The sequence below is a fragment of the Tetrao urogallus genome, assembly GCF_951394365.1.
Source record: "Tetrao urogallus genome assembly, chromosome: 21".
Classification (NCBI taxonomy): Eukaryota; Metazoa; Chordata; class Aves; order Galliformes; family Phasianidae; genus Tetrao; species Tetrao urogallus.
Window position 1 is genome coordinate 5010801 of NC_136834.1, and position 20591 is coordinate 5031391.

General features: G+C 40.3%; 1 protein-coding gene across 1 annotated transcript in view; it reads right to left on the reverse strand.

Moving 5' to 3' along the window:
• Positions 1–287: 287 nt before the first annotated feature.
• CFAP74 (cilia and flagella associated protein 74) overlaps positions 288–20591 on the reverse strand; it is a gene marked incomplete at both ends in the record, with an annotated part of 37595 nt that continues 17291 nt past the window's right edge. The window contains 21 exon segments of the mRNA XM_079545562.1: positions 288–395; positions 1523–1657; positions 2139–2266; positions 2715–2853; positions 3830–3984; positions 4488–4617; positions 5037–5189; positions 5492–5611; positions 5931–5986; positions 6361–6470; positions 6875–7009; positions 7574–7728; positions 8235–8342; positions 8785–9061; positions 9629–9762; positions 10649–10822; positions 11648–11735; positions 14614–14742; positions 17416–17537; positions 18637–18759; positions 19827–19939. Of these exon segments, the coding sequence (XP_079401688.1) occupies positions 288–395; positions 1523–1657; positions 2139–2266; positions 2715–2853; positions 3830–3984; positions 4488–4617; positions 5037–5189; positions 5492–5611; positions 5931–5986; positions 6361–6470; positions 6875–7009; positions 7574–7728; positions 8235–8342; positions 8785–9061; positions 9629–9762; positions 10649–10822; positions 11648–11735; positions 14614–14742; positions 17416–17537; positions 18637–18759; positions 19827–19939 (2792 nt within the window).

The window sequence follows — 20591 nt, forward strand, 5'->3', positions numbered from 1 at the left end:
AGTTTGAAGCAGACATTGTTTGAAACTCACTCATTTAGAGGTAAAAGATACTCCTCCTGAGGGAATTCCTGCCTTTGGAAGACACTGCAATTAACAGACATGTATCTACTTGGTGCCTCTCATTTATTCTTCCCTATACTACAATGTTAGCATCACCAGGTCAGTCTAATCCTTTTCGCTTTCCTCCTCCCCTCACATGTTTGCAACAGTTTCAGAATCTTCCCAGGTTCCAACTGAGATCCAGTGATTTCCCAAATATTAAGTGTTCACCTTCAGGCTTCAGGCCCTCAGCCAGTGGGAGCAGATATAACTGTTGCCACAAAGAGGATTCGGTAAGATTCCTTTATGTCACCTTTTAAGTTCAGGAAGGCTGTCTCAACCAGGGGGGCACTGGCCTACAAAGAAAAAAAAAAAAAAAAAAAAACAACACACAGAATCAGCCTATTTCTTTTGTAGATTTGAAAAGATGAGTCAATCAAATTCTAAGCTGTTTTTCAGCTCAGGTGTAAGATGCACCCCTTATAGCCATAAGTCACCTCTTTTTCCTTTTGGTTGATTGCTTCCTGTCTGAACACAACGTTCATACTGCAGTGAACAAAGCAGACTAAGTGCTCTATCCACAGAGCACTACGGATGCTGCCACCACATTGCACCCATGACAACTGGGCAAGGCAGCAATAGAGCATGCTGCGGTGAGGGTTAGGAAAGAAGTGAACCCCGTTAGCCATGATTTAGCATTCAATCTTGTGTAACAGCTAGTGGTTGCCAAGAGGAACGATGTCAGCCTCGTGTGTCGTGCCAGGATCTTTACTGCCTTCTTTCCAAGCAATGACAGCATCCCTTTAATTTTGGATTAGGCCGCTCATTCTGCCGTCCCACACACTGCTGACAACAAAAATTAGCAGAGTGGATTCTTTCAGTCTCCACAAGTACCCAAGAAGATTAATTTGAAAGGGCAGTTACAGCCTTAGGGCTGTTTTGAAATCGCACTAAGACTGCAATACAAAAAAAGCAGGAGATGCCAGGGAAACAAGGTTCATTAAGCAGTTCATAAAGCAGAAATGAAACAGGTCCCACTGACTTCTAGGAATATACTAAAAGAAAAGGTACCCAGGCTTTAAAAGAAATGTGAAACTGTGGCAGAATGATCCATGGAAACACAGTTCTCTATCAGCAGGACTGCAGGTTTCCTTAGAAAAGGAGCATTAAGAAAGTCACTTCATGGATGCAAACAAAGCAGTATCCTTTGGTGAACAGGAGCAGTATTTTGGCACTGTACAATGCAGTAGTCTAAGAATTTATTTTAAGTCCTATGAAGTGCAAGTGACTAATGCTTGTTCTCATCACACAGATGAATGGAAGTCAAAGATGAGACGGAAAGCCTTCAAATCATACGTATAGTTACTGGCTTTTGTTCCTGCATCTTAATGTGTCAAAGCAGCTTTTGTATTGATCCTTTAAGTCAGTGAAAACACAGCTGCAGTGCTGGCGGTTTAAGAAGCCATGTGCAACTGTTACTTACATCAAAGTCAGCAGGTGGCACCCAACAAACGCTGATGCGTTTTACATGACCACGATCAACTTTTCCCTTCACAGGTTCAATAGCAAATCCCTTCTTCTGGAGGTGTGACAGGTTATCAAAACTGAACTCCACATTCTGCAAGAAACACAACACGCCTCCATCACAGTCAACTCAATCTCTTTATACATAATAGCCATTTGTTCACTTAATTTGCCAGGATACTACATGGAGCCCTATTGTTTGCCAAGCTACTTCTGCCATTTGAAACTGAAAACAGCCATCTTGTTCACTGTCACAAGAAATCATAAAACAATGATCCTCATTTTAGTATGAGGCTCAGAACTGCAATTCAGTTCTGTGCTCAAACTGTTGTATTTCAGAATTAGAGAAGAAAATTATTAAAACTAATTTAACATGATAATGCTAACGCCTCTTATCAACCCCTGAAAATCCATCTTTTATTTTCTTTCACCAATGTTTTTGTGTAAAGTTTGTTAGAAAAATATGAGAGTCATTTTTAATTTGGAGAACAAGTTCTTGACAGAAGGCACTCGTAACCACTTGCACTCTACCAGTATTTTTAACAGCATCTCATATAAGACTGCATTTTCTTCACCTTCTTAGATGCTAACTGAGCTGTCTGTATAGCTCCAACTTTCAGTTCTGCTGCTGCTGGCAGTAGGGCATTCTCTCCCTCCACGTGCTCCAGAAGCAGGAGAATGGACTTCACTGGTTCTTGCAGCTCTAAAGAAACATGAATCAAGTAAACTTTGAGAATAAGTTCAAACCCCTGAAAGCACGTCTATTCCATAGCAGCAGAATCAGGAAAATCCAGTATATGCTAAACAGATGAAACAATTTTGTAAGTATTTAGTGCATGCCAGAGAAGTGACAGAAAATCAATACAGCTTAGTTCTCTGTATTAGTATTAAATTACAGTAGATATTTACAAGGTAAGTTGCAAAGACATATGATCTTCATTAGGATTCAACTGCATTAGAACTCAGATAAAACCTTAAGAGAAAGTTTCAGACAGATTTGGAGGGGGGTTATGAATATAGGTTATACCGTAAATCTTTCTTGTTCTCCCTGTGAAAAGGTTATCCTTAGCATACTTTCTCTCAAAAGACAAGGAACATGCCTATAGCTTATAGCTCACTGTTCTGTAAAAAACAAAGTGGCAGCACACTACCTTCTTTTAGTGCTTTCTTTGATGACAGAGGTGACGTCACAGCCAAGGACTCAAGGGGCACATCTAGTGGAATTCCACCTTCCACAAACATGGGATGATCTCTTGCTGCACCTTTAAGCTGGAGAACATGGGCAGTCTTCTATATGGGACAAGAATATTTTGGATACAGGTTACAGCTTAAGCACCAGTGTAACTGGAACACACAACAACCTCAGTTGCTTAAGAACAGTATCATCTGCTTACCCTCAGTGCCAGGAGTTACCAGACAATAGCACAAGAACTCTGTAACTTCCCCTTGTCTTGTCTGCTCAAGCACTTTTGTTTTAAAGCTTTCATTCTTGGGCTGTGTGCCTCAGAAGGGACTGGAATAACTATTTACACTAAAGCCACTAAAAGAAGCAAAACTTATCTGCTGCCAAACTCAGCTTAAAGTTAATAAACTTGAACCAGCCTTTATTCATTTTATTCTGATTTTCTTTTTACCTGCAATTCCAAAATATAATCTAGGAATACAAAACATGGAAGGAGAGAAACAGTACTTATTTAGTCACTATATTTCCACGCAGTTTGCAGTGCATGCTGATGGTCATTAGTGGTCACCCTTCATTAACTTTTGGTTAGCCTCTTTTGGACCGTGGCATAAAGCTACCTGCCACGCTGCCAGCTTGTGTGTCCTGATTTGGGCTCCATCTAAGCTCAACTGCTGCTCTACAGATGGAAGCCTCATCCCTCATGCTGAGAGAATGCAGAAGCAGCTTCCTGGTGCTTGGTGCACCTGCCAGTTTGCACTGTGCTGCATAGCTCTGCTCCCTTCTACAATTAACTACTACTTGCAGAGAGCCCAGCTGGAGCAGTGCTCAGCAGCGTGGCAGCAAGCTAGCTCCCATCACCTCGCTGTGCTCATGCTGTGCACAGGACTGAAGTTACAATTGTCATAAATGAGAAACTAAATATTTAAAACCTGGAGAAAGCTGGTGGGCCCCAAACCTGCCATTTCCTATTTATATCAGTTAATCTGATAAGGGCAGTATTTCAGCCTACAAATCCTGTCCACTAGATACAATTATTTACAACCCCTACTAAGATCCATACTGATAAAATCTTGGTGGCCTTACCTTGCCAAAGAGCACAACCTTGAGACACTCAGAGTAGTACAGACCTTCACGCTCAGGACTGAAAGTAACAGAAAAGTCCTGGCTTTCTCCAGCAAGAATTTCTCCTTCTGTAGGAAGGACACTGAACACGCTTAAACCATTGTAGTTCTCTGATCCTGGTAAATGAAAACCAGGACGTGTGTAAGATAGGAGGACAGTTCAGTTTTAGTTCTACATGTATTTTAAACTCATTTCATTTTTGTTATAACAAAACAAAATCTGATAAATGGTTCTGCAGCAAAACAGAGCATTACAAATTGTAGATAAGTCCATTTATCAGTTTGATGCATTAATCTCCAGTGGAGATTAAGAGGCATCATCAAACCCTTCCTATATCCTTCCGCATCTTTCTTACAGGGAAGGACATCCCAGAATATGCTCTCTAATTTAAAAACACTCTATGGGCTTATTTAGATTCAAACCCTGGTGTCTCCTTCTGAATATCTGCTCAGGCTGCATAGACTTACAGCTACCTACACTGACAGATTCAGTACAGCTCCTGTAGGGGAGACAAAACTGTGCCTTTAATTTCAGCCATGCGAGGCCCCAGGTTTTGACAGAGTTGTATAAGTCTAACACGACAAAGCATTGCTGCTGTTAGATACTGTGTGAAAGTTACCAGCAATCTCTGCTCCTTGCAAAGAGGACATAAGACAGGATGGAATCCTCTGCTGATCTTTCTCCCTCGTGGATGAAAATGAATCCAGATGAATGGAGCATTGCAGGGTCAGCGTGGAAGTGTTCTGTATCTGATAACATGAATTTACACAACAGCATTTTTATGAAGTAAATAGATTCTCAGGCCTGTAGGAGCTGTATTTTGTAAACTGGCTGAATTTATGTTGCTGTGTTACTACAGTATTGTATACACTCTACATACTGGCTAGATCTACAGAAGAGTTGAAACAGGCCCTTTCTCTTCTATAGAAGGTAGCACATCCCTATATATTACATAGGCAGAACTCTGCAGGCAGCACAGAGCCAGCTAACACAATCCTCTCTGCACAGCCCTGTTACCTTCAGCCCAACTCATTCTGCCAGATATGCCTTTAAAGCTCCACTCTTTTGTCTATAGCTTGTGTTCCACCAGTCTGGGAAGTATAGAACTCTTCATCCTACCTATAGAAACTGTTGATATGCTTCCTTGGTTCAGTACTGAGGGTTTTACCTTGAACGTGGACGTCGCCTTCTCTCTGGTTAGGACATAGCCCATATCAAGTACTTCTTCCACAGAGCAAACCGTCGATGGCATCACCCCATAACCAGTGATCCGTAGTGGCAAGTTGTTTTTTACAGTCCGGACGTGCAGCATTTCAAAGAACTGCCGAGAAGATGCCTGTATCAGCCCGTTTGCTGAAGGAAACACCCCCACAACCCTCAGCAGCACTGCCTGGCTTCCAGGTCAGCCTCCCCACCAGCCACCCCAACCCTCCTGCCCTGCACCCCCAGCCCCTGGGGGCTGTTACTACAGAACTTCTGAATTTAGTGCACAACGATCCAGATGTTGAAAGGGGCTGTGCACAGCCAGAATTTTCTTATTATACAGACACGCCTATTCAGCAGAACATATATATGATGCGGCCCTTCATATCTCCCTCTTTTACCCCACATCTCCTTACTCACCAATTTGTCCTCATTTGGAGAAAAAGAGATGACGAGGGTTCTGATTTCACCTGGCTCAAGCATCCTAACTGGTCTGACCAACAGGAAGGGACCGCTGGGATTCAGAACTGAGAATCGTAGCTAAAGAAGTGCAACTCAAGGAAAAAAGTTTATGAACCAGCACTGGGAAAAGAGAGAAGAGCAGCTTGTAAGCATTGTTCTGGCAAAAAAAAAAAAAAAAAAAAAGTGTAAACCATCCATCTCCAAACAAATGTGAGAGATCAATAATGAAGAGGAAAGAAGGATAAATTGGTTAAATATTCTTGGTAACGCACTTCTTGTGTCACCAGATTTCAGAGCAAGACTCGAGGAATCTCCTCCTTGAGCACTGAACTGCTCCTACAGATAAGGCTCAAAATGAACAGCACCTGAATGACAGATTAACTCTGAAAAAGGATACTTCCAGCTTTTCTGGGGAGATATTTTGTAACGTAGTTTGCTTCAGTATTGTTTGGCCTGTTATGAGTGAAAATGAAATTTAAAAGCATGATGAAGCTTACTCCCAACACAATCAATTCATTTCAGTCATGTTTCTACCCATGTCAAACATTCATTCCACTTCCATGGCTAACAAATAGAGTCCGTTTAAAGCTTCAAATTTGGACAGTATTGCCCAGCTCCTGATTCCACATTTCAGTATCAAGTTAGCTTTTTTCATGCCTCAGAGGTCCAGATAGGCTCCTGATTTTCCACCTGAATACCTTTCACAGGGCTATTTTCTATACTGACATTCAAAAAAATCTATTAAAAATAAAAAGAAAATGCAAAACTACGACCAGAAGAAATTAAAGACAGAAAAAAAGGTCAGTGTTTGAATTCAGATTTCATACCTACTGCCACATCACCAAAATCAACCGTGTTTCTTCCGTTATCTGAAGTGACCACAACAGATGGTGCTACAGCTGGACAATGCAGCTCCAAATACAAGGTGTTATAAGGGCTGGGGGGACAGTAAAAGGATATTTGTTCTAAAATTATACAGACAAAAAGCAATTATCAGAAATCTGTTCCTATTCTGTTCACACAACAGTATCATTAAGCTGGTATTACCAAAGAAAACAATTTTTAGTGGCTGATTTTTGTGCGTGTTGCCTCCACAGAAGGATGGAGGACATCAAGCTATGGCATTTTTCACACAATTGTTCTCTAAGCTGCTTTCCTACTTGCATGTTAGATTCTTACCCAACCAGCGGGCTGTGAGCATGCATTTCTACCACTGACCTATGAAGCAATTCTGAAAAGAAACTAAAGGAATAAATTAACCTGCCTACCACTTCCCTGCAAACCTTCTGAAATATGAAGAATTGCAAAGATCTCACTTCAAGTCATGTGTGTGGGGAGTACCTGAAGCTTAGACTTTCTAAGCCTCTCTTCTCATCAATATCTCCACTTGCAACAAAGCATGGTATGGTGTATTTTTCAAACCTTCCTCTGAAATTCCTTGTCAGGAATGTCTGCGCTGCTATGTAAGCCTCTGAGCTAGAAAAACCAGGAATAACAATAATCTCAGTAAGTCAGAGAGAAAGGAAGAGAAAAAAAATATCAAAAGATACCCACTGAACAATTTGCACTTATATTTTCTTTGTTAGACATTCAAAATACAGCATAGCAGTGACACTAAATCACTCAGTACACCAGAACGGACAGCTTCCAGCTGGGCTGAATTTGTACAGCTCCATCAGACCTGTTTAGAAAAGGTGCACTGTTCAGTCATTTCCATTGGCAGCAAGGTTCAGCTGTGGAGTTGCCCCTTAAAATGATACACTTGTATCCCCAGCCACATCTACCAGGGCAGCCACAGCTCGTGCTCTCTGATAGATTCTTTGAAGTCTTCTATTTCTCTGGTGCATATAAAAGGATTCTTTGCCTCACATGAGAGGTTACAGCTGCGTGGCGTAAAAGCAGAGCTAATTTTGGAAGCAGCATTTGCAATAGAACTGAAGTTATTTCTTCACTACAGTTTGGCTTTTTCTCCACATGTAGGTTCAGCAGATTTATAAAGAAAATTTGTTTAGTTAATAGAAGATGCTTTTGCTGACTTACTCAGACTTTATCTCTTTGGATTCTGGTTGCTCAGATTTATATGAAGAACTCAGGTATTTAGCACTCCCAGTCCTTACAACCTGTCTGGAAGACTGCCGTCTGGAAATGGGAACACTTAATCTCTTTCCCTCTCTCTTCTCATCTGTCTTCCTTTTCTGCAAACACACAGCAAACTTGCACACTAATACCAATCACATACAATGCAATCAAGGCATTCGTTTACAAATATTCAGTCCCTGGCCCAAGGATCACCTGAGAGGCAGCGCCCTGCAGGGTATGAAGCAAGGTAACAGAACTGTGGTAACAGATGACAGATGCAGTAGTTATTACAAACAGTTCTAATAACATTCAGGTAAAATGGGCAATTTTAGCTATTGACCTCATAATCAAAGCAAACCTCAGTGCTGACATAAGCTAACTGTTAATAAAACCCTATAAGAATGAAAATGTGGTAGTGAAGTAAAACTGATGTGCAGTCTGTTCACTGAGCAATAAGTGCAGCAGTGCCCTCCTGTACAGCAGTGCTGTAAGGCAGGTCTTACAGCAATCAGGAGTTTGGACTTCAACGTGGAAATTATTTTGTGATAAAAATACCATCTAGAGAAACAAATATCTGGAAGTAATAGACCAACAGCACGTGCTGCTTCTTAGCATTCCTTACTTGTATTTCTGCCCCTGTTGCAGCTGCTTCACAAAGCCTCAGAGCTGCCTCTTCTCTGATTAGCTGATCTGACAATGTTGGTCTGAAGGACACTTGAATGAAGCTTTTCTGGGAAAGAGGGAACATACACAAGAACGATAGGCAGAATTCATCCCACATACGTGTGTTATACCTACAGAGCTTGATAGGAGCATATATCTGACAGCAAAACATTTTTTCTCCCATAACGAGACAAGCTTAATAAGGTCACTTTCAGCTTTTCTGAAGTCCACTGCATCCCAGTGGGCTGGTATTACATGGCCATCACTTTTGGTATCTAAACTTTCCTCAAGTAAGTCATAGTGATAGCAGTGGGGAAAGAACACTTGGGGACAGCTCCCATAAACTAGACTTGATGGTTAACCTTAAGTCCAATTTAAAGCTATTTTAGGTGAAGTCTTCCAACTATGCTAATAATTTGTTTTCAACATCATTTGCAAGTGACAGAACTTGCAGGGATGTAGATGATCAAAAGACGTGTTTGAACACTTGACATTCAAAATGAACGTACCTTCCCAGGCAACACAGTTCCAACAGAAGGCATGATTGTCACAGGACAGTCTTCTGGCACGTAGAATTCAAATGAAGTAGGTCCAACAGGGGCAACTTCCCCACTGCCAATTCTTGGGACTGCATGAGTAAAGAGGTTGGCACTCACATGGGAATTCATCACATACAGTGTTGCTGTAGACACATCATTTAGAGCTGTTGCAGCAAACTGAACTAAGGAATGAGACAATTCAAGAGGTGGGTGGACTCCAACTGCTCTGCATGACAACTTGAATTGTCTAAAAATAAACACATGATAAATTGTTTCAGCATAAAATAGTCTCTTCATCAGCCCCAAAAATAGGAAACTGATCTTGTAGTCCCTATTTAAGAAGAATTTCTCAAGCTTTCAATGGAAATTTTGCATAAAGATGGAAAATAATACTGTTTTTAATGAACCATACTTGAATTCTTTCTCTATGAAGAAATACATCCAGTCCAATCATATTTTTTGTCATCATTATTTTAGTAGCATAGCTTAATGCATGAAGCATTTTTGACAAAAAAAAAAAGCCCTAATAATTAAGAAAAACTTCAGTAATTCTACTGTAAAAGCAAGCAAAACGTTGCAGGCTAACACCTGAAGCAAGCTAGCAGCTTGCAAATGAGACACAAACTAAGGATGAAACTGATGGCAATGAACAACTCTTGTCAGCTGAATCCATACCTGCCTCACAGCTCTATCCTAGCCTCACTTCTTCATAGTGAGGGGGATTTTGTTACTGGACAGGCTTACGTGAATGGTAGAAATTAAGTGTGATTATGACTTCTGAACTACATGTTGCTCAAGCAGTTTCTTCACATACCTATTAAGCTCTGACTTGCAGGTCAGTTCAAAGCTGTACTCTTTTGCCTTGTTGGCTTTAAAGACTACGTGCAATGTCAGACTTTCAAGAGGAAGAAGAACTCCAAATCCATCATTAGGCTGAATTTCAACAAACTTTAAAGTAGCAAGATAAGAAATAATTGTTAGGATAATAAGTTAACAAATAAAGCTATATTACTAGTTTTAATAATAAATTCAGAAAGTTAGATACAAATGTTGTTATTAAATCCACAAATGTCAGGAAACCAAATCAAGAAGCTTTCATTTGAGTTACAGTGCCTAGGATCTGACTGATGTGTGCTTTATTATTCTTATGGTAGCTTGAAAAGCAGAAATTTAAACCCATAAACTCCTATTTCAGCAGAATCTCTTCCCTTAGGTTGTTACCATCAATAGTAATCACCTTTCTCCAATGATGCTTATTTATTCTTTTCACGGACAACTGAATGAAGCATGATAAAAATCTCAACTGCTTCCCTCTGCACTTGAAGAGGGGATACTTGTGTTGTGCAGGTACCATGATGACGAGGACACGAGTTCAGCATCTACATATGTGTATTGCTCTGTGTTTATGAGTTAGTAATGATTCAGGAATGCCTTCCCATCACAGTTTAATCGTGAAACACATCCTGAAAAGTGCAGCTGTATTTTAAAAAAGCCTTTTAAATATTCTAACTACTTGATTTTAATTGCTGAAACAGCAGAGAAAGGGACAACATTTAATAAAAAGTCACATCCCTTCCAGCTCCAACCCCAATATGCCAAGCTGTTCCCTACTGCAGTCATCATGCTATTGTGAAGCTTAAACAACTTTTATTTACTCAAAAATTGAGAAGAAAAATCATCCAGTGGCCCCAGCCTTCAGAATTAATCAGGATTAATACTTCCACTGGTTTCCAGAAACCAGTTCTGATTTATTCATTCTTGCATTGAAATACAATTCCTAAATAATTAGATATATTATAACACAAGAAGAGGTGCATTCAGGATAACAACCTACCTCTGGGAGTCTCACAAATCCAAACTCCTGTGGCAAGATGGACTTGTTGGTTAGCGTGACATTTGTCCTTACAGCTTCATAGATGGTGCAGTACCCAAAATTGATTTCTGCTGGACTGATTTCCAAGTCAGAAGTAGTAATAATTGCATGGACAGTAAAATTAATTTGTTTAGTCTGAAACAAATCCAAAAGCAAAGGATATAAACTTCTATCCACAGCATCGTGTGGGAAGAATTGAAGTGAAACGTCATCAGAAAAGAAAACCACAAAAGGTTAGGAAGCAAAATTGCCAAAACCCACCCTTTTAGTAATCTGAAATTCTGTACGTTATAATGGAATCACATCTGCATCTCCAGAAAACGTGGATTCTAAGAATACATTACAACAGTAGAAAGAAGAATGAAGAAATTGCGCTGTGGAATGCAAGAACTCTGTTACAGAAGAGACTAGAAGGTAATAAGCAAACACTAATTACAAAGGATTAAGTTGTCTGTGTTGTAAACATGCTGACAAGAAAAAAACATCATGAAATCTATATCATCACTGAGAACGGCTTTTGCTGTTATCATAGGACTTCAGTTGTAAAGCCAGGTTAGTTGTAACACTGCACCGTGACGAAAAGCACAGCAATGACAGCAGAGCAGCAAAATCTCATACAGCAGCAAATGAGGACTTGCTCAATTGCAACAGCCATGGGCACAGAAACAAAGGAAAAGAAGCTGCTTACCTTCCAAAGACCTCAAGCACACAGGGATCTCCAGCAAAATCCCCTGACCTCCACTGCCAGCCCTTAAAGGAGGGCTGGGAAGGGGTGGATCCTGGCTCCAGCCCTTCCAATCACTCAGTGCATTGCATGCACCTGAGCTCCCCTGGGCTGGCCCTGCCAGGTGCTCCATCACTGCCAGCCATGACTCAGCATTGCTGCTACAGTTAGGTATCACTGAGTGAAATAAGCTAAAATAATAGATCTACAGGACAAAAAAACCCACAGCAACTAACATTATCTGCAATCTGTATCATCACTGGAGCTTCCAGAACACCTGTGTCTTCATTAAAACAGCTCCCTGCGTCTTCGGGGAGGGAGTGCCTGAAATTAAAAAAAGTTACATTCAGCTTCATAAAAATATTGTGACTGTTTTCGAGCTAAGGGCATTAATAAACTTTTGATGGATGTGTTTCTGAACCAAAGGAAAAAACATATCTGTTACTTTAGGTCTAAAAGTTCACACTTTACAGCTTTTACTTTTCACATCACATTTATGTTACAGAGTATTCGCATACAGAGTTGGTTAAACATCAGCTCCAGTGCTTCCATGAAGTTAGCTCTAACTAAAATATTGTAAGCCTTACATATACAAGTATCAGGGAGAATGGCAGAAGAAAATACCATCCAGAAATTACAGTGACCTATGAAATTCTGCCTTTAATCCAAAAAGATAAAATTTCACAAATGAGAAATGTTGTAGAGTTGTCACAGATTTCCTATAGGATGGCACACATCCAGGCAGCCTGCTTTGAGCAGGGGTGCATGGATTGCAGGGATGTCCAGCAATGAGGTTCAAATCAGTGACCGTGTTTACTAATGACAGACTCTTTTTATTTATTTAAAGATGGGATTTGGGGCACACGGGAGTTTAAGGGAGCTATTTACAGAAAACTGCAGCCATTTATGCTTTCTTATAAACACAGTCATTTACTACTCTGAACAATTTCAAGTTTACCTTCTAAACACAATACCTGCTGATTACCTTCAGCATCTTTGCTGCAGCCAGAGCACATAATCAACCCATCCTGGGCAGTCATTTCCTTTTGACATCCATGCTAATTAATTACCAGTAAATTGAGGCAGTACCAGTTGGATCACACAGCACCAAGACATCAATCAGGTGAAACACACTTGGAGACCAATAGTGTCTGATGATGTACCAGATTAGTCATTTACAATAATAGGCGTGTGCTCTGTTGCTGCAGCATCTTGCTATCGTAAGCTTAATTTCAGAGCGTCAAGCCAAGGCAATACAAAAGCTAACATTTTTAGCTCTGCTGGTCTATTTATGGTGTCTTACAGCACCAGAGCGAGTTGCTTCCTGTTTTTAGGACTTCACAGTGATAATATTCCTACTACTACTATTGGAATTGCTTGCAATTTTTTAATGTATTATTAAAGGATAGTTAAAAAATAAATAGCACCCACTCACGATCATCATACTGATCTGAGATGTTGCTGGCTTTTATTTTGCGAGCCTGAGATGTGATTGCTAACTTGTTCAAAAATAGAACACAGAGATAAAAATAAAGTAGGAATAAAGTATCAGCTTCCACTCTGTCACAGGACATTAGAATAGCAGAAGGAATTCACGTGTTACAAAATGATCCTGGGGGAAAACATAATAATTGTCACCGTACGTACACAGTTCTAAAGTAGCTGTTGTGCCCTGGGGAAGAGACACTGAAATCCTTTGGACCGTTTTCTGAAAACAGCATCTTCGTGCTTTAAAGCCATTAAGGAAAAGCATGAGAGACCAATCAGATTTAGACTGCCAGCATCTGCAGGACTACTTCCAAATACAAAAAAAAAAAGGAGAAGATGCTGTATTTGGGAATGCTGAAAGTCAGCAGATTAGAGAATTTGCCTTCAAATGAGCAGAAAATAGGTCTTTGCTTCTAGCACCCAGATAGTTATGTGAGCACTGTAACATCTGACCATGCATTTCAGTGTGCATGGAATACCTGGGGGAGCTTCCCAAGCCTTCAGTCATCTTATCTGCTCACTTAGCCTCGCTGAATGAGTGTTTCTTTTCACTTGTGTTGCTTTTAATAGAGCTCTTTTTTCTCCTGAGGAAACTGAGCTTAAGTCGATGAGCAGGCATTTACAGAAATGTGTCACTAGCTCAGTACTTAACATCAGCTTGGAGCAAGCTCATCTTCTGTCATACACACTCACCAGTGTGTTAGGCCTTTTAAAATGATCTATATACTGAAACAGCCAGATACTTATTTTGTGTGTCAGAAAAGCCTTAATCTCTTCAAATCTCCTTTCTGAAGCTTCCTCATTTTTCAAAAGGCAGATTAATTTTCTAAATCCAAGCTATGCTTCTATCCACTCAGTATAACAGTGCTTTGCAGCATCTGAAATTTAGGAATGGAAGAATGTCATGATAGTGGTTATTGTTACAGCGACCTGATAGGATTTGATATGTTGGAAGAAGTGTAAATACTTCTAGTTCCTTGAATGCTAAATAACCTGCTGAGGACTCTGATGCCAATGCTTAGTCTCTCGTTTTGGAATTGGGTCTGATTTACAGAGATGCTGAGCACATCAGTGAAAATCCAAATATATAACTATGAAAAAAATGGCATTCTTTGTTTCTGTGACTGAATTATGTTTGTACACAGACATATTGTGAAGTAGAAAAGACAAAACTTGCTGGGATAAGGCTTTCAGCATCTCTGAAGATGTTATATGAATTCCTACATGAAATTCAAAATCATTGTGTTCACATTTTAGGGAAAATGTACCTGGATAAGATATGTACAGGAAGTCCAGCCATTCCTACCTTACCTACCAAGACAGGAGTGCTTGTCCAGAAATGATTTAATCACTGATCCGTGAAGTAGCCACCTGCCTAGAGAACTTCTCTTGTGTGTAAGAATAGCTTCCCCACAGAAATGGAAGCAGTCTAGCAGGAGTACAACTGCTAGGATTTTGACACTGCTGCTGTCACTGCAGGAAAAGCACTTCCTAGTAGGTATGCGATCCAAGTTAATTTCCTCTTTGTGCATCTGGCATCTTTTAAAGAGGGAGAAGGGAGAGTAGGACTGAGCTGACACCAGCAGTGTGAAATCCAGCCTGCTACAGACATCAGGTGAAGGAAGGAAAAAATACTTGATTTGCTCAGATTTTGCACTGACAGCCTCCTACTGATGTTATTTAAATGGCAAAAATATTAATGCTGTTGGGTTACCTGGGCAGAAACTTCAACTGCACACTGAAGGATGACCGAGGTTGAATGTAACCTGTTTTTGGAAGCAGCTTCATGTGTTTGCTCAATTCTTTGCATACTTCAAACTTCAAATGCAGCGTAGTTTTTGCTCTGCAAACAGATCAGATGAGCTCAAGTGGCATCAAGGGCTACTGGTGCTGCCATCTCGGCAACATTTGCTCTTGCAGTTTGTTCCTCCCTCCCCTTCTTGCATCTCTGCTCTACATTACAATTATAACTATTGCAAGCTTCCTTTGAAAATGAAGGGCAAGTGAAACTGCTACAGCAAAATCACACACTTGCATTCTTTTAAGTTAAGTATAGAAAACAAGATTTTGGAATTACTGTAAGTAAACCCAGCTGTATTTCAGGCAAATGTACATAGCTGATTGGAACATAATTATCAAAGTGCAGCGCAGTGATAAGTCAGGTCAGTGGAAAGTCAAAGCCAAATTATTGTGAAATACCAGCTAATTATTTGCTGCTAAAATACATCCTCTCTATCTGAACCAGTAGAAATGACTCGTGCAGTGTTTGAGGCATCTGACTGGTGCTGACTGCAGCACAGAGCCTGCTCAAGGAGAAGGCACAGTCCTCTGGTGAGGCACAAACTCTGTTCAGTAACGACTGGCGGCAGGCAGAATGTAGCAATGAAAAACTTACTCTGCCTTCTGTCTGAGAAGCAGAAAAATGAAGACCAGCAACTGCTGCGTGGGGCCAAGAATATCTAAACGCCGTGTGAGCATCTCCCTGTTTTCTGAATTCTGGCCACACTGCAACAGGGTGATAGCCACAAACCATACCCTGCTTTGGAATTTTATGCCTGTGTGTAGAATTGCCAATCAATTTACAAACATTTCTCTCGTCTTTTTCCTTCTCTTGGACTGGTTTACAAGCTGTCAGTCCAGATGGCCTGCTCTAAATCAACAATTGCAGCGTGAGGTGCTGGGAGCTTGGAAGGATTGCTGACTGTTGACAATCTAAGAGAACTACATAGTAGTTCTATAAGTCAGTGCAGATTATAACTTGCCAATGAAATTACTTGTCAAAGTGATTTATATCTGAGAGGATTCTGGTGAAATGCTTTCACCCTTTATGCTGCACATCTATGCTTCCCAATCACTGTATTCTATGTGACCAGAAAGAAAAAAGTTAATATTTAGTAACGCTACAGAGCTGGCTGGGAGAGCTCAAGTACCAGAGCTATTTACTTAACTTGAAAACTTTCTGATACAAGCAACAGAAAAACTGTAATGGCCAATGGAGGAAGAGATCTGCCAGGCACTGCATCTAACGGAATGATTCCATTTATTTACTTTGGCAGATTTTGAGACAGAACATTCTTGCACGTGTGATACTTGAAATTTCAGCACTGGTGACTGTGTAACAGAGACAACTTTTCCTAACAAAGGAGGTGGGGGGGATAAATTGAAGACTTGATTTGCCAAGGTGCTAAGGACAGCATAATACGTATGAAGTGCTTATAATTTAGGGGAAGTTGATAAAGTTTTCTCAGTTAAGAAATTTTGGCCTAAGCAATTTGACAGCTTCTATATTTGGAGCCCTTTGAAATCTGAAGTTTTCATTAGGATAGTTATTTTTCTTCTATGCTTGTAACTTTTATCCCTGGGTTATCTTCACCGAGTAAAACCCCTTACATAACTTGTGCTTCTCATATCTGTAGGCTGAATTTTTGAGATAACAGCTTTACTCATTTCTTTCCAACTGTGAAGAATCTGTGCAGTCTGTAGTTCTGGTAAGAGGTTTAGAATGGTTGCCTTCTCCAGAACCAGTCTCCCCCACCCTCCCACAAAACCACCCCAATCTTGTTTAAATAGAATCTAAGATATGCAGATTGGTGAAATAGGAATGCTAAGTGTTTCATAATGTTTGCATTAGGTAAAGATATCCAAGGTAGACCTGAAGGCAATTAGTAGAGTAAGAGTTCACATAATAGAACGTTACAGCAAGAAACGTCTGGGAGTCAAATGGGTGAAATATTGTCCTTCTGCTACAGTGCAAACAGAAGGAATCTTCAGACATTATTGATGCAAACTATGGAAATACATATGTACAAAAAATATCTGGGTAATCAGTATAATTCATAATTTATCACTATCTAGTTACTTTAAAGTATCTGCCACTCCAGTGCAGTTCTTAATTCCTGTATGGCTCAGGAAAGGTTGCATCTTTCCTGTGCCATAGGAAATGCAAAAGGACTGACTTGATTTATTCAGCATCACTGCACGTGTCTATGAGACTGGTGGCTGACCTTCTCAGAAAGGAACAGTTGGCATGAAGCTGGCTTCCAGATCGTTCTGTCAGAAAGTTCTTTGGCTGAATCAATTATACCCAATCAGCACTCAGTTTTAGGCACATTTATCTCCCTAATATTTAGCTTGCAGTTCCCTATGATGAAACTCACTGGGGCTGCTATTCCCTAGGGACTTAACAGCTCTATCACAGAACAGGCACAGCACAAGGAACCTGGTAGAAGTGGAAAGGTGCGTATTAACTCATACGCTTCACAGCTATTGCTGCTCTTGGGAATCTAGGATAGCAGTATACCCAAGTCTAATTTCCACAGTAGTGTAAACTGGGAGGGCTTGTAATCAGGATGTCCTACTGGAACACCAAGGCAAAATAAAAAGTGCAAAACTGTTCTTCAGCCTGCTGTGATACCCAGATGTCTCTGGGTATCAGAGATATATAGAGGTATAACAGACCCCGAGGTATCACCTGGTGACTTAAGATCTCATCAGTCAGCTGTGGAAGGCAGCTCACCTGCTCTGGATGACAACGCAGTCCTGGTAAAGTCTGTCATACATACAGATTTTTAAATCAATGTTGGGATTGGGCACCCAAACTGGCACGTCAATAGAGACTCCAATGGCACTGAAGTACAGCTGTTAATACAAACCAAGAGTATACTTATCAAGAGTATACTTATTTCTGTTAGTCTCAAATTGTTACTGATCTAAACAGCTATAACCTACAGCTAAAATATGTACTTGTTAAAGGTACCTTAATTAAACAAAGCTATAGAATTTATAAAATAAAACCTAGATCTTACTGTGTACAAGAACAGAAATGAATTATATTTTAGTTTGGACTCCTTTCCAGAGAATGTGAAGGAATAACGTGCTGCCCAAGAAATTGGAAATAAGTAGTTGAAGAGTTAAGTGAATGTGCAAGCATTCAGAAAGTCAGGAGACTGCAGCATGTTTATACAAAAGGGCAGTGTGGTGCTATATTCCACATAATGACCTCGAGTCTAAATTTCAGCAGCTACATAGCTCAGACTTGGACAAAAATGATCCTTCCCTGCCAGAGCTGAAAGAAAGGGTACCCACAGGAATGTGCAGTATGCATCTGCAGTTTCTTTTGTAGACTATTCCATCTGTAGACTGTGGGGAGAGCCAAGACTGGCCTACTGAGCTTGGAAGATTTTCTTCCTTTTTCTTTTTTTCTTTTTTTATTTTTTTTCTTTTTTTTATTTTTGGCAAGCTTCTGTGAAGTGTTCCCAGGCAGAATTTGGCTTCCAATGAAATGCAGAATTAAAGTATGCTGAAATGGTAACTGAAGTTGTCATCTGTCCCAGCCTTCACACATCAGTTTCACTACTTCGTGCTAAATAATTCCAGTGCTGATATATCAGAAAGAAAATAAACTGCATGGGTTGGGAACAGAAGAAAAGAATTTCAGGTTTATATACAGGACAATAGATGTTTTCCAGCAGGGTGTCTGATAAACAGCTGTGTAGAAATATGAGAGAATCTACAGGTTTAACAACCATAGTCCATCAGAAAGAAGGGCCCTGATTTACAAGGCTTCTTACTGTTTATCATAGGTTACCTCATTGTTATTTCTTATGTCTGTAAACCTATTTGTCCTCTGCCCGTTTCTCCTGCTTTTAGTATAGGATTTGCACTCCTGTAATTCTTGGTAGAAGCAGAAGCAGAGTTTCAACAGTCTTTGAAGCAAGTCTTACACAAAATCACTCACTGGTTTGCAGTCTGTGTTGTCAAACACAATCACAAACTCTGCCCGTACGTCCCCAGGGATGGATGGCATAAATATAACCTGAAGTTTGACTGAGCTGAAGGGTCCAATTTCACCTTCAGTAACCTAAACAGGAAGTAACACATTTTTAATCAGAAACTCTCTTAGTGTGGTTGGCTACAAAAATGCATGGAAGTGAAGCTGTATGTGCTCATAGTGTACAAGCACACCACTATGCCTAGTTTCTCACTAGACTGAATGAACTGTGACAGGGAAAAATGGATCAGTGGTCTTTACAAGGTTTGTTTTGGGGGAAAAAGCTTGGGATGGTGTGGTTTCACAGGCAGACATGGTCAGAATCTTATTGAGAGAGTCCCTTTTTACTGCAAGACTTTTCTGACAGGTAGATTATGTATTTTACCAAAGAGTTTCCATCATATTGGTGAATAATTCATATTGGTGTAACAAATACACGAAGAAGCTGCTTTGTGCTACCATTCAAAGATCTGCACCACTGAATTCAGTGCTCTTTCACACACAGGTAGAAGCCATAAATACTAAGAACTACTCTCTGAACTCTCATCTCTGCATTATTTAATGTGGCACATTCTTCCTGCCCCGCCTTTCGTGTTGTCACTAGATGTCGCATAACAAAGAAATGACAGGAGAATAATCAATCTGACAAAAAGAAAAGTGAAATTGTGAGAAATGCAAGTCTCCTCCAGCTCACAGACCCTTTATGGACTGAAGGAAGAGGCAAATATGTTATTTCATTTTAAGGACGTAAACTAAATGGTTTTAAACTAAAAGAGAGGAGATTTAGATTAGATGCTGGAGAAATTTTTCACTGAAAGAGCGGTGAGGTGCTGGAACAGGCTGCCCACAGAACTTGTGATGCCCCATCCCTGGAGGTTTTGAGGCCAGGTTGGACGGGCCTTGGGCAGCCTGACTTCAGGCTGATGTAGTGGTTGGCAACCCTGCCCACAGCAGTGCAGGTGGAACTAGATGATCTTTGAGATGCTTTCCAGCCCAAGACATTCTATGATTCTTTGATTAACTGTAAAAACAGTGGATTCCACTAGGGTTGAAACTGATTATGTACTTCAACATTTGCCAGCAGAGTGAAAGCAATTCACTTGATGTAGGCGGCTTAGACTACTGAAAATCTTGTAGTATTTCAGGGCATTCATTACCTTTCCCAGCATAATTTCAATTGGTGTTTCTTCAGGTGAGCGTTCCGTTAAATGATGTGCATTGTTTGTGTCTTTATCTGAACTGAGATTGAATGCATCTTGAGCAAGTTGTTCTGAAAGAAAAAAGCAACACTAACAGACCCACAAAGTGCTGGACGTGTGCATCAAAAAGAGCAGCAAGCAAAAAAAAGCCTGAAAATGGCTGAGGGTGGAAGAGACCTCTGGAGATGATGTGACCTAAATCCCCCTGCTCATCGCACAGCGCTGTGAGCATGCAGGTTTTCAATAGCTCCAGAGGAGGTAACTCCACAACCTCTCTGGTCTGTAAACAGATTTAGAGACAAGTAATTCTGTGGAGGCAGGTACAGTGATTCCATTAATCACTTTCACTCCAGAGATTCCAGGGGAAAAAAAAAGAACCCACCGCCTTGTCCAGGACGTTTGGTTTCCTGCCATGGAAATGATCAACATACACAAGAATATTCAACACGTATTTTGAAGAAGTGTTTCTTCTACGGTATTGGATCTTTTAAAGTACACAGTAAACATTAGGAATGAGAAGGAAGCCTTGTGAGGTTCATCTTTCTGTTTTCTTGTTACTAGAATTAAAGACTATAAAAATAAACCTGTCATGTGGATTTCTCTTCTGAGGGGTGGGAATTTGGTTGCTGAGACAAAAAAGATAACATTTTTGCAGTCTCTGTAAGCTAGTTGGTTTCTATATTCTTCTGAAGCTGAATTGTTGATCACTAATGAGGATCAAGA